The 15,405-nt window shown below is 35.3% G+C and overlaps 1 protein-coding gene across 12 annotated transcripts in view; it reads right to left on the bottom strand.

Moving 5' to 3' along the window:
* Nucleotides 1-15,405, bottom strand: part of LOC116165972 (kinesin-like protein KIF13B) — a 51,713-nt gene that overhangs the window by 30,002 nt on the left and 6,306 nt on the right. For 11 of the 12 annotated variants that reach the window (XM_031480755.1, XM_031480763.1, XM_031480752.1 and 8 more), the window contains exon 3: nucleotides 3,953-4,116. In XM_031480755.1, coding sequence (XP_031336615.1) covers nucleotides 3,953-4,116 — 164 coding nt within the window. Of the gene's footprint in view, nucleotides 1-3,952; nucleotides 4,117-11,351; nucleotides 11,450-15,405 lie in introns of those variants that run through there. The other variant, XM_031480764.1, reaches the window with a different exon arrangement.

Here is a 15,405-nt window from a genome sequence, read left to right as displayed (position 1 = left end):
AAAATTTCATCAAATGTCGACGTTTTAGACCATTTTAAGCAACTTTTAAAGAATAAAATTGTTAGCTTCCTAGCATGTGCTAGGTAGCTATTGCGATAGCCGTTTTTTGAACATTTCAAAATTTCATCAAATGTCGACGTTTTAGACCATTTTAAGCAACTTTTAAAGAATACAATTTTTTTCCGTCTGTATATACGTACGTACGTTTGTTGGCAATTTTCTGAGAAAACGGCTCGACGGATTTTGTTGAAATTTTGTATATATGTTTTAGGCATACCGAACAGAAAAATAACGGGCCGGATTTTTGGAAAAAAATTTTGGAGCGCCGTAACGGCATCGAACTTTTTTTTCAAATAGCAACCTAAAATTTTTATTCTATTATTTGGAAGACCTTATTTTCCTGTGTACAACCTACAAAAAATTGGGCCGGGTTATATTATCAAAAAACGGAGAAAAAAATTGTCAAAGTTAAAAAATTGTGTTGCATGTGTGCAAAACGCAACGATCTTGTTTCTGAAGCAATTTAAACGAAATTTCTATGGTAAGTCCCTTTAATAAAAGCAAACAAAATTCATGCGCAAAAATCGTGTTGCGCATGCGCAGAAATGCAATTTTCTTATTTATGGAACATTAGCTTCCTAGCATGTGCTGTAAGTGCGTACATATGTTGGCAATTTTTGGTTTCAGCTAGGAAGCTATTCTGTCAAGAATTTGACACCTGGTTTGAAATGGAATTAGTTTTACTTTTATTTGAGGTGCCTGAATACAACATTTCATTTAAATACCTTAACAAATAGAAGAAAACCGACTGCGCATGCGCAAAACAATTTTTTTTGATTTGGCATTAGTTTCACTTTTATTCGAGGTGCCTAGATACAGAATTTCATTTAAATATATTAACAAATAAAAAATTAGGATTGCGCAAATACAAAAGTTGTTATGCGCATGCGCAGTATTTGTTTGCATCTGCATAGTTGCCTGAAGTTTAAGGAATATTTACTAACAAACCGGACATTCATATGTTCTATGTAACAAGAGTTAGAAACCCTTTTTGGAGGTTTGCGCAGGTTTTGGTCTGTAACTTTTTGGCTCGTTGGTCTACGTAGCCGAAAAACAATTGCGAACTTTGTTATATCCTGAAGAACATGTGTATATCAATTTTTAAAGCGATCGGACATTTCTACACACTGACAGACAGACGGACAGACAGACGCACAGACAGGCAGCAATATAAAATTATAAACGATCTCGAGGTTCGTTAATAATATAATGAGACGAATAAGTTTAATTTTTTTTTGTACTTCTTTCCAATTCAGGAATATCGTTTCAACTTTTCTTCTCCTATAATATAAGAGAAGATGCATAGACAACTAAGACACTTTTAACATTATTTTTTTTAAAATCCGAAACACAACCACTTGCTATATATTTGATTTATTAGTAAAAGAAAATTCAAATTTCAAATACCTACTTGACAGATGTCTCCAAACAGGTGGAACAATCCTTAACATTAAAGTTACTAGAATCTGGTAACTTCCGCAATTTTTGAGCAAAAAACATGCGTTCTCTCTCTAACACACGGGCCCAATGGATTGCGGTACTTTCTATATTTAGTGACTTATAATGGATCTACAGTGACTGTATACCTACTGTATAGAGGCAGTTTGGTCATACTTTGGTGTTTTTTTTTATTGGTATGTGGGATATCCGCCATATTTTAACCAAATAAATCGGGTTGGCGGAAATTAACTTGGAATCCAATGTGATGAAGTCACAAACAGTTGTTTCAATAATATTGTAACCATAGAAAAATGCCAAAATCTACCAATTCAATTAAACCGATCAGCTCAATGAAGAATATGGGAAAAACATGGCGGATATAGAGCATATGACCACACTGTCTTTATACAGTCACTGTTAATGGATCGATATTAATTACAAGGCAAAAATTTTGGGCATGCGCATAACGTATCGCACATGTGATCAGCTAGCTTCTTCTTTAGCCAGCAAAATCATAGTTTTTTTGTTTAAAGGATGCCGCCTGAAAATTTGTTGTAGTGTCTAAAAAAAGCCTATAAATAGCCTATAATTTTGTGATCTGAATTTTTCGTCTTCGAAGCAAATCGCAAATGTGGTCAGCTAGCTTCTTCTTTGGCCAGCAAAAATGCAAAATCATAGTTTTTTTGTTTAAAGGATGCCGCCTGAAAATTTGTTGTAGTGTCTAAATAAATAAATGCTTACTATGGTTACTTCCACTCAGTAATGAGCTACGCCATAATTGCATGGGGACATTCTTCTGGGGTTAAACGGATTTTTGCTATACAAAGACGTGCGATTAGGATACTTACTAATTTAGGCTACAGAAGTTGTTGTAGGTGTAAGTTTGTTGAACATGGTATTTTAACCCTTCCCAGCTTGTACATTCTACATTGTATATTATTCATAAAAGAAAACATTGCTGATTACCAGTTTTCATATAACATACATGAATACTCCACTAGGTGTAGAGACAATATTAGCTCAAAATCTATTCGACTTACAACATCTCGGAACTGTAGTAACTATTACGGGATAAAATGTTATAATAAGTTACCCTCAAATCTGCGTCTTTTATCTTTCAATAAATTAAAAAATGAGGTAAGTAAATACCTTAAATTACACCCTTTTTATTCTGTCGATGAATTTTTAAGTGCGGAATGGCACCTGTAACTATTACTACTTTTTTTTCTTTTGTAGTACATGTTTTTGTTTTGTTTCTTTAGTGTTCGTTTTATCTACGCTACTTGACGAATCTGATATAGTCGCAGCACTATCATAGAGTATTTACATTATTATTATTATTATTATTATTATTATTATTATAAAGCCTATAAATAGCCTATAATATTGTGATCTGAATTTTTCGCCTTCGAAGCAAATCTCACAAGTGGTCAGCTAGCTTCGTCTTTAGCCAGCAGAGCCATAGTTTTTTTCTTTGAAGGATGCCGCCTGAAAATTTGTTTAAAGTGTCCAAAAAAGGGCCTATAATCAGCCTATAATTCTGATGTATTTCGTCCTTCATTTTTCTAAAATGGCTCTGCTGGCTTGTGGGACCTTCCTATCCGCTATGGTTGTTGAAATCAGTGGCGCAACCAAGGGGGGTGCTTTGGGGCAAAAGCACCCCTCAACATTCTAAAGAGAATAAGTGCTTACACATAGACAAGAAGTGGACAAATGAAATGAATTCGAAGTTGCGGTTGTCTTAGCGTCAGGATTGCCTACGTTTACATTATACGTATCGTTTAAAAATCGCCCAAAATCGCAAAATTTGCAGGTTTCTAAAATCGCCCAAAATCGCAAGGTTTTCCAAGTAAGTTCACAATAAAACGAAAAAATAAAATTGTATTTATTTTGAATTAAGTTTTGTACTACTTCTTTCAGCACCCTCCCGCCCTTGAAAAAAGTGCAGGTACTAAGACAACTCATAATTCTAGCACCTCCCAAGGCAAATTTCTGATTGCGCCACTGTAGTTGAAAGATTTAAAAGAACCAACTTTTATGAGGTCATAGTTCGCAAAGGTAACATTTTGATTGTTTATCCTTTACCATCCACATTTTATACATAATGCCCTTTATATCGTCTCGTATTAGTACCTACATAAGAATAAAAAACCGATTGATACCTGCGAAGTATGGGATATGGAGTGATACAAAGTAGGGGATTGGACTTGTGTTTTAATTGTTTACTTTATAAGGGTTTTCTTGTGTAATGTAAAACTGTATTCAATTCACAGATGTTGGATTTTGGGTTTAATTCAATTGGTGCTGGAACATTCACTTTACTTGTCGCTCTGTGAGAAAGACATGTTGCACATAAACTTTTGAATACTGAAAATGTCACTAGAAAAGTAATCGCAAAGAATGTGTATACTGTTACACTAAACATTTTTCGGGCGCGTACAACGACACTTACCAGTTTGGCCATAGGCAAAGATACAAGCGTTGTATCCTTGAAAAGCATTATCTAAAATATCACGTCCTAGACAGTCAAATACCACATCTTGGGAAGCGTAGTTGTCCCTGTAAGGGTCGACAGAATCGAAACAATGATCGAAGGCGAAACTCTTTGGCTGTTTTCTGAAACAATAAAAAATCTGCTGAAACAAAGAGAAACATCCAGCAAACGAAAACATTTGTTTATTTTTTATATCTTCAATCTATTTTGACTAACCGCTACTATGGCAGCAATTTCCAATATCCATTTTTGAGTTATTTCCACAATATATTTTACATTTGCATCTAAACTTCCTTCGTTGATATATTGGTATTTTCAAGGCGCAGGTGCTAAAGTAATAGAAACATATATGTAAACTTTTCGCCTCAAAAAGGAAACAAGAAAGACAACGACACTAATAACGTTTTATCTTTCCGACGTTTCTTTTAGCTTCGCGAAACTTTTCCATCTCATATGCATATATAGGGTATCCTCGGTCGACAATTTCATTTGCATTTACCCGCAACCAAATTAAATAGCGCATTAAAAAGAAAACCAATGAACATATTCATAGTATTCGGAACTATCAATCAATAATACACCTACAACTGCTTCGTAATTGCAGTTTCCCGGAACGCTATGTAAATTTTCATTAAAATTTGTAGGGGGGTAATTTATTGTCACCGTTATAGTTTGAAGTTCATGTAAGGTGGCCATTTGAAAAAAATTGCGTGGCCGTCTGAAACAAAGTGAGAACGAGGGTGCAATTAAAATGGAAATTATAAAGTCGTGCAAAAAAGAGAGACGCATTTCGACGATGTCCTACTCAACATTCCTAATATGGGTAACGTAAAACGAGAAAAGTTGCCCTGCAAGAATCTTATTGTTAAGTTAATGCAAACTTTTCCTGATAGTTGTCTGTAGGGACAAGTAAAATTTTTTAATAATAAGTAAGTGCGAAATAATTTTTATTGTAAACCTAATTAAATAAACTTTTATAATTTTCAAGTAAGAAGTTCTGATTACTGTTGGATAATGAGACAAGTAAAGAGGGGAAAAGCAAGTTTTCACGACTTTTTCCTATTTTTATTTTTTCACATTTTTGGAATTTGTTCCGAATTGTTTTCCTAATATTAATGAATTTACTCAATTGTCTTTGTTAAGTGTGTGCGGTAAATTTGCCCCGAAAAACTCGCCAGGAAGTTTACCATATCATACACTTTACACATTACACATTCAGGGTTCGCAACTGATTTTAGCAAAAAAATAGAGACTTGGTCTCTATTTACATATTTAAATATAGAGACCATTTAGAGACCTTCGAGAACCAATTTCCATTCAAAATTAAGCAAAAAATATTTATTTTGTAATAGATGGGATACATAAACGGCAATATATCTAAAAAAAAAAGTAACCGTTACAACGTAACTGCATAAACGTTGCAATTTTAATAACATTTTAAACAACGTAACAACATAAAATGGATTCATTCTTCAAATACTTATTACCGCAGCAATTGAGAAGGTACTGCAAATCATGAAAAACACCTTCTCGTCGTTAAATTTTCGACCCCAACATTCTACAACTTTGCCATTAATATCTAGCTTCTTACATTACTCAGTTTGAAATTTACACTTTCCCATTTTGTTTTATTTTATTATAAAAAAACCTATTTCTGTATGTTGTTAGATCAATCAAGAATTAAACAAAACTTAGGCCCATCACCTCTGAATAACCAGGCCAGACTAGTAAATAAGCGAAAATAAAATACAAACCAAACAGTGAAACTTGAACCAACTTCTCAACATTCTCAGCGCGCAAAGTTGTCAAAACAAAACAAACTTTTTCCTAGAATTCTGCCAAATACTTTCAAAAACAGCATCTCAGGAAATAATTCGTGGGGGGGGGGGGGGGGGGAGCTTTTTTGACAGCGAAATTTGATGGCCGTCTGGCACACCTTCAAGGTATAGGCTACCTACTGCAAAAAATTCCAGGACTCTAGGAATATTCCCCTAGAAGTAGTTCGAAACGGCAGAAGTGGGTCCGGACGGACAAAACGCAAATAATAGCACATTTTTTTTTAATTTTTAAAAAATGCGCTAAAAATGTACAGTAAAATTTCTGCGGTTTATCAATTATGAATTATACTTTTTTAACATGCAAAATTTAGAGACTTTAGAGACCAAATATGAAAAATAGAGACTTTTAGAGACCAGCATTGAAAAAAGAGACCAATGTCTAAAAAAGAGACCATTTGCGAATCCTGCACATTACACTTTCGAAAAGTAACACCATTATCGATGCTAGGCCAGTATTGCAGAATTAATTAACTAACCCATACCTCTGGCTTAAAGATTCAATTGATTAACTTTTATTGGCGCATTTTTTAAGAATTACAAAAATATGTAGGGGCATAAATCTTTCAAGGGGAACTTTGCCGGGGGCGGTGTTAAATTTCGGATGGGAATTTATCGGGGCGAATCTCCCTACAATTGAAAGTCACATTAATAATACAATATAATGCAACAAATAAAGTGGCTGAAAATTTAAATGTAGCAGAGACCAAAGTTACCAATTTTTCCTTTAAGACGTGCACTTTTATAAGGGAACGGTTTTTCACTTGCCACGGAAAAACGCATGCGAACACAAGCCTTTGCAATACCGTTTCGGATGAAATTTGCATCGATATCGATCATATATATCCTCAGAAGAGTGTATAGGTATACTGAAAGTGTTTAAGTAAGTAGTTTAAGAAATATTGAGAAAATGTGTAAGACATTTTGGAAGTACATAAATCAAAAATGTGCATAAACTGTTGGAATTGTTAAGAATCTTAGGAATACTTGAATAAACATACATTAAGACAAATTTGAAAAAATGGTTCAGAAATTGTATGACATCAGTAAGAATTTTTTTAATTAATCCAAAATCATCTAGACGTTAAAAAATGTGTGAGAAATGTCTCGGAAATGTGTAGGGAATGCCATGAATGTAGAATTATTACTATTATTCATTTTGAAACTCGATGTATAAAAATATTTCAAACGAAGCATGGTGAAAATGTGTGGAAAATTTGGAAATATTTAAGAAATTTCGTAGGATATTATAGAAATGTTGGAAAAATGCAAGACAAGTTTTTATAATGTTTCAAAAATGCTTCGGAAATATTGGAAACGTTTCATAAACATTGGAAATTTATCACAAATTATGGAAATGTGGGGAAAATGTTTTGAGAATTTTGGAAATATTTCAGAACGTGTATAACCATTTTAGAAAGGTGTAAAAACGATATTTTGGAAAAGTTTAGAAAAACAAAAATATTTCGAAAATGATAGAAATGTGAGGGAAATGTTTCAGAAATGTGTCTAGAGTTTTGGAAATATGTAGGAAATTTGTCAGAAATAATAAATAAATAATTAATTCAGGGCGAAATGGCCTATCCAAAGCGGAATTTCAATAGCTTGTGTCCACGATAGTTTTTCCGTGGCATATGGAAAACCTATGGAAATGCACGTGTTAAGAAAACAATTGAAGCTTATTTATTGATCGATATCGATGCAAATTTAATCCAATATGGCACACTAAATGGGTTATCCGAAACAGTGTTTGAATTGTCCACGTTATTTTCTTCCTATCATGGTTTTAGGGAGGTCCGCTTTGGTTATACGCATACCGGTGATGACATCACGTTGGAAATGTTCGTTACTAATTTTATGGACCTACATTTGATACAACTGATAAAAGAAATTGCAATCAAGGTCAAACTAAAATAAAATGTGAAGGAACATATTATGTCCATTTCCCATCCAGACGTTCGATTTTTTTTAATAGACCCCGACGGCCGACTAGAAAATTAATTACAATATTAAGAACAATTGAAGATATTATCGAAATTCGCTATTTACCACAACGTTTAACGCGTATTATTAGAATCGTCATAGACTCAAAACTTCAGTTTTCTTGATCGCCATACTCAAGAAGTCAAAATTGTTGGTCAGTATTGAGAGATACTACAGCTCAAGTTCTCGAACGGTATATCAATTTCTTCATGGAAATGGCCAGTTGGACGAGGGATGGTTCTCATTCGAAAAAGAACTTAACACTGATTCCCATTCTTTGGTTTATAATTATATGGCATTATAATAAGGTTTGGATGGATAATCTCTTAATCTCTAATGTTGGGTTTTATGCAAATCATTAGCGACAGATGGTGAGATTTGTATCACTATCAATGTCAAAAAATTTCAACATTTTCTACACTTTGCTTCCTTGGAGTACGTACTATAAAAGTTCTACTGGGAAATGATGCCTAATCGTTACAGCATGAACGCCCATCAGCTTTTACAAACGAATTATTGCTAAAACCGCAAAAAGTCCACTAAAAGATATTAAAACACATACATGGTTATGCCTTTATGAGATCACGAATAGTGTAGATTACTATTCGTCTTGTGGATTCGAATTTCACAAACATGCAAGATAAATTACATGCGCCGTGCAGGGACGAATATATAATTAGTAATTACATTGCTTGAGACGAGTACCCTTTCATAATTACATTTGATGCGAATTGTCCATGAAACTTCCAAAAAACAACGTCACTACACGGGATTTAGGAAGTGCATAAAGTAAACTGAAAAAAAAATGTATTATCCACCAAAATTCTCTTGTAAAGGCAATGTCCAGCATGACTACTGAATGGTGTTTCTACTATCGTCAGTGATAGTGAGGTGTGAGTGTGACACAACATAAATATAAATACAATGAAAATCACGAAATGCGTGAAATCTATTTCTTCGGCATCGGAGCAATGCGTTTGGGCATTTTTCGTCAAAAAATTGGAGCATAAATAACGACTGTTATTTGGAACATTTGTGTCACAAGTTCAAGCGCATTTAGTTTGAGGGGCTTTGGAGAAGAGCGAAAGTCGGACAAACGTACAAAAAATAGATAATATCTACAGGCAGTGCATTATTTATTGTTTAACAATCAATAAATAAGGTAAATAGACTGCACAATTTTGATGCTGCTGTAAATTCTTCAAGTTGTAGAATGCATTTTTGAGTAAACATATTTTTACAGAGTCTTTAAATGCTGCAGTTGGCAATTCTCTTACAGCTAATGGAATACAGTTATATAGAGTTTGAGCTTGCCAAAGGGCACCGTTTTGGAAGAATGCTAGTCGGTAATAATTTGTACGAACGTTGAGTTTTGTACGTGTGTCATGTTGATGTCCATCGCAATTTAGTGGAAACTTGTAGATGTTGCGTTGAACATAGTGCACTGTTTCTAAAATGAAGAAACGTGGCAACGTTAAAATTGAAATGACTCGTATAGCCTTCCGCTGGAGTCTAAACACTTTAGGCCATGACCAACAGAATAGCGTATTTTAATAAGCTTTCCACCTCGCTTTCCACTAAGGCAAAATATGCAATTGTTACTACTGGACTAGATACTATATCAACAAGCCTCCGCAAGAGAAAAATGTTTTTGCTTATTTTCCAGTCCACAATGAATTGAAAAATTTAAACGACTATCTATTACACAGCCCAAAAATTTTGCACTTGGAACAACAGTTAATTTTTCACCACACGTATTTTTAAGAGAGAAATGCATGAGTGCTGTTTTAGCGCAATTAACTTTTAATTTGTTACTTAGGCACCAAATGTTAATATGTTAATTAAGTTTAAGCTTTGGTTGGCAATGTTGAACGCTGTTTCTATCTGTAGTAAGGAGTGTTGCATCATCTGCATACAGGATACATGTGATGTTATTTGGCAGGCACAGCGGTAGATCCCTGCGGTACTCCACTTGTTATTTAGGCTTGTGATCGTTAACAGGACACACTGTGACCTGGATTGTAAATAGGAGGAGATCAGCGAGCAGCTAGATGGCGAAAAGTTGTAAAAGTGACAAAGTTTGTGTTCCACGCAATCAAATTCCATCGATAGGTAGATAAAAGTGGCTGCAGAATGTAACTCCATTATGGCATTAGAAGTACCGTGTCCTTTACGAAACCCATATCGTCATAGTCATGAATCAAATTGGTCTTCAAAGTACGACATCATTTGCTTGTATAAAATTATTAAGCGGCAGAGCAAAGCGATGCGAGCTTTATAGGGGAGTCGATGGTGTTCGTCTGTCCGTCCGTGAACACAACAACTGTCAAATGCTTGGACCGATTTGGTTCAAACTTTGCACAGTTGATCTATATGCCACAAGTAATAAGTCTATTGAAAATGGGTCAAATCCAATAACTCCTTGGGGTCACGCCTCTCTGTCTCTGCCGCTTTTTTAGATGCTCTTTAGGGGTTTATTTCTATAACTTTAGACATGCGTTTGCTTTTATTTTGGCTATTTATATTTGCTTTTGGTAGGTATTATAGATATGTTTTTTAATTAGGTAAAGATTGGAAAATCCGTATTCCTTATATAATGGGCTAAATAGTTGCAGTTTCTCTTTTAAATTTCTCAAGTCTGTGTAATGAAACAATTTAGACAGTACAAATGTGTTTAAAGCGAAAAGACCTTTGGATAGTATATGGGCGGAGGTCAATGTTTATTAGGCACTTAGCTAAGTGGAATAAAGGTTTGCTTCTTTGCGTCTAGCTCAATGTTGGCGAATAATTAATTGTAAGGGCCTAGGAAAACCGATCCCACTGTCCTTAATTGCAAGTCTATAGATTTTATGATCAATTTACTGTAGTGAATTAAATGTCCTTATTTTAAGTTTGACCCGATTCGAGTTCTTACATACATAATTAAAAAGCGCACGAGTTTTCATGATAGAGGTAAGCTTTAAGCTCCGCAGCTGGGCTTTTCTATTTTTTCTACATTCAACTGGTACTTCACATTCGATTTTGCTTTGACCTTACACATATATACCTTAAAATTTTCGATACTATGGACGCAAGGAATAAAGTAAAACCTTCAAAGAAGTGAGCGCTCAATACTACATCCACAACCTTGATCCTCATTTCCCTGACCTACCTGCAAATTGAGTACTGCCATTTTGCATGCAATAAAAGGAAATTAAACGAGTATATACTTAATCTTCGTTTTTCGCGAGTATCATATAGAGAAATCCCGAAGAAGAGACGTGACCTACAAGCTATTATGCCAAACTATAACTGTACGACTTACGTAATTGATGCAAAATATTCATTAATCGCAATTAGCCTCTTAACCTAGTTATAATTTCAATATCTAACACGGCGGATTTGTCTAAATTTCGTAGGATCGCACGTTTTTACGCTGCTCGCGCAAACAGCTGTAGTATACAATCGATTAAACAGCACTCTCTGTCAACACTTGAAGAGAGAAAATCAGAATTTTCATTAACATACAATCAAAACTGTGTCACAAGAACGTGCTTTACCTACGGAATTAGCACCCATTCAAAAATTGCGCTAATTTCGTTACCCGCACTATTGCCCACAACTGGAACTGGAACGGTTTAACTTAATTTGTTGTGAGTAACGAGAAATAATCATCATAAAAGTTTAATTGCATTACGTCAAAAATCTCTGACGTAGAAGTTTCAATCGAATAATACCCGCAGAATTCAATATAGACAAAATACGCTGGTCATCATAACAATAAAAATGGAAACAAATTGGTTTTACTTATTGCACAAATGCAAATGACACAATTCAATATTGAGTTTTTCACTCGTCACATTTTGGAACGTTTTCCGTTAATAGTTTTCCAGTTATTCGAATTTGAAAACAAACAAGAGCCTTAGAGTATTCACATTCAGTGCTAAAATAACATACTTTTGATGGTCATTGCATCAAGCTAAAGCGCTACCACGGGTTGTCCTACCTCCTACAGTGTCAGCTTTCATTTGACATTTATATGACCTATGTAGCGGTTGAAGAACATGCCCTACGACAAAGAAGGAAGTACAATCAGTACCCAATGGCGCATTACTCAAATTTGATAAAAAACAGGACCCTGCAAAAACATTGATATAAGAAATAAGTCACCCCCAGTTTCCTACAACACAATGAAACAGTAACTTATATTTTTGAAATTTAGCTTTACGCGATTTTGAAAAACAATTTGGTCCGAATAATCTACTCTACTTTAACCTGCGACCCATCATAAAAGGTAATCCACCACACCCCTTAAATGTACCAATAAATATTTTATTACATTCAAAGACACAATTTAGGTAGAAAAACCAAATACAATACAATTCCTTACTCTATCCCACCCCCAGATTATAACCCCAGTGAACATGAGCTGCAAAGTAATCAGGACTCCGAGATTGTTTTCTATCAAGAGTCAGAAAAATCAAATGCTCAAAAAAGATCAACGTATCGCAAGACAGGGGCGCGAGACAAAACACGTAGCAGTCTAGCACGCTCATAGATGAAAAGAACATCCCCCATCCAAGCGAGCCGGTTATTCACCACACCATCAGTACCGCTCCAATAATTGAAACCTCTGAACCACATTATGCATAATAACCTAGTTTTTGTAGGGGGTCGCCCTCGGGGGTCGCCTTTCACGTTATTTTGAAGAAACACATTTCCAAAACACCATTGGAATTTTAACCCTTTGAAGCAGATCCTCGAGCAGATCCCTAGTGATATTGGTGGTTTTTTCGAATCATTTATTGTTTCTGGATTTGTTTCATACACTCTATTTTTTGCAAATCCCAATCACAAGAAAAAAAATCGAATGGTGTAAGATCGGGAATATGTTTCTGGTGTAACTGGACAAGGGCTGCAATTTACAAATGAGGTTATCGCTCCCCAACAAAACTCCCCCCGTATATGAAAGTTCTAAACCTCGTTCTAAACCATCTAAAATGCAATTTTTGTGACCCGTTATCTTGATCTCGAAATCTTCAGCTTTTTTTCTCGTTTGCAACGATAAGAAACGACAGAGGATGTGACCGTTTATACAGGGTGCGGCAGTGGAATGTGACTTTTTTTGCTACACTGTACTGATTAGAAATGTTGTAAAAAGAAGTAAAAATCTGAAAAATAATACTGAATGCAGTTTTTAACAGTTTATTATTTTTTAAAAATTACAGATTTTAAATGTCCACCTTAAAACTCTATACATTTTTCAATATTCTCTATTTCAATATCTGCTAGCAACCGATGGGTCTTTGACGATTTGTTGTTTTGTACGCTCGTGAAAGTTGGGGAAAGTTACTACTGGGCCATTGGGGAAGGTTCTACAAATTATGATCGGAAAACATATCTCTAGCACTCTCTGTGGTTCTTGGAAAACATAGTATGGACACTGTGATAGTTAGCCATTGTCGTCACTGCGTAAACGGGAATTTAAACAGTGACGCCGCTATTTCATTTTGGTTTTTACTGTGTGACGTCACTTTCGATCGACTTCGGCAAAATGGCTTGCGCAACTCTGATTTATATTTATGAAATTCTTGACGTGCACGGTTTCTACTAATACAAATCGATTTTTGATATTGAGAGACATGTTTTAAGCAAAAACCACAGACGAGTGCATTTCCTTAATCTCCCTTGAATAGAGAGCAATTCTGATATATTTTGGCCATCCATTTGACGGATGTCGGTTACGAATTCACGCAAACAACCTCTATTCGTTTACATTCGCCACGTTATTGTTGTCAAGTCCATTGTGATAAAATTTCTGTTTGAGCATTGTTAACACGATGATGTAACAAATACACAAAGCGTGAACTACATCTGATAAAAAAACTAAAACGTTACGAGCTACAAATAGGTTAAGGCCATTTAATCTAAATAGATAAAAGTTGACATCGTTGCCCTTTTGGTGTTAATCCATAAACATTACCACTCAACAATGAACTGAAAATGGTGGCTTTGGCTTACCAGACTGGAACTCCACGAACCGGTTTCGACTTTAATTTCAGAAACCATTTTTCTGAAATTAACAAATACTCAAACCCTTTATCTTAAACTCTACAAAAATGGCGCTAATTGTCTTTGTTTTTCATTTGAGATATTTGTAATAAAAGGTTTGACATTTGAGAAGAGTAGAAGCTAGTACCATCATTTTGACCTATAACGTCCAAGCGCCATAATTTTAAAGACCGACGCCCACCTTTACCGATGTTCAGTTTTACCCAGCAACCACACATTTTGAAAAAAAAGCTTCCGGCGTGGCAAGAAATGTCTCACTAGAAGAAATCGCCCACTGACAGAAAAAAGTTCTGCTCCTGGACCTGCTCAAGCTCAGTAGGTCACAGGTCGAGACCATCATTTCCCAAAAGAAAGTGATCCTCCCATAAAATCACTATCCACCAACACCCTCAACCGTTTTTAGCTCTTGGTGAACGTAGATATAAGAATTTTGAGTACCAACGTCAAGACCATAAGTTTGGCCCTTGTCCCAAATGAATTGGTGTATTTAAAGGGATTGCGTGCATATAGTCTAGGCGATAAAGACATCTAACTGGACATTTTGAGGTGGAAAAGAAAAAAATGGTGGAATATGTTCAGTTAGGTGTCAGAAACAACATATTAATAATCCCACCCCCCAGACCCTGTGCTAAAGGCTGCAGCCCCCCCCCCCATCCCCCAAAAACCGTGTTTTCGCTCTTTTTGGCTGATATCTCGCGATCTATGAGGTCTATATGAAATATTTTTAGCTGAAAATATTTCTCGGGAAATTTTATGCAAGGTGGATACTCAGAAGTTAGCCTAGGTGTACCTCTTAGCCTAGGAAATTCATAAGAGGCGAAAATCATCAATTTTCGTGACTTTTTGCAAATATATCGCGACCTTTAGGGCTAGATGAAATATTTTTAGCTGAAAATGCTCCTCGTGAAATTTCTTACAAGGTAGATACTCAGAAGTTAGCCTAGGTGTACCTCTTAGCCTAGAAAATTCATAAAAGGAGGCGAAAATCATCATTTTCGTGTTTTTTTTTGCGTTTTTTTGCTAAAATATCGCGACCGTCAGGGTTAGATGAAATATGCTCAGGTGAAAATGCTCTTCGTGCAATTTCATACGAGATAGGTAACTGAAGAGTTGGCGTAAAGTCACCTTTCACCTTCAACTTTCATGTGTGAGGAAATATTCATTGTAAAACAAAGTATTTCTATGTACCATTTATTCACATAAAAACAGTATTTTCATATTAAAATATTCACACATTCAGTTATACCTTGTAAAAAATTTCACGAGCAGCATTTTCAGCTAAAAATATTTCATCTAGCCCTAAAGGTCGCGATATATTTGCAAAAAGCCACGAAAATTGATTATTTTCGCCGCTTTTATGAATTTCCTAGGCTAACTTCTGAGTATCTACCTTGCATAAAATTTCCCGAGAAATATTTTCAGCTAAAAATATTTCTTATAGACCTCATAGATCGCGAGATATCAGCCAAAAAGAGCGAAAACACGGTTTTTGGGGGATGGTGGGGTGGCTGGAGCCTTTAGCACAGGGTCTGGAGGGTGGGA

The sequence above is a fragment of the Photinus pyralis genome, unplaced genomic scaffold (genome assembly GCF_008802855.1).
Source record: "Photinus pyralis isolate 1611_PpyrPB1 unplaced genomic scaffold, Ppyr1.3 Ppyr1.4_LG3a, whole genome shotgun sequence".
NCBI classification, from domain to species: domain Eukaryota; kingdom Metazoa; phylum Arthropoda; class Insecta; order Coleoptera; family Lampyridae; genus Photinus; species Photinus pyralis.
Note: the sequence above shows the minus strand (reverse complement) of the source record. Positions and strands in the feature narration are given on the sequence as shown.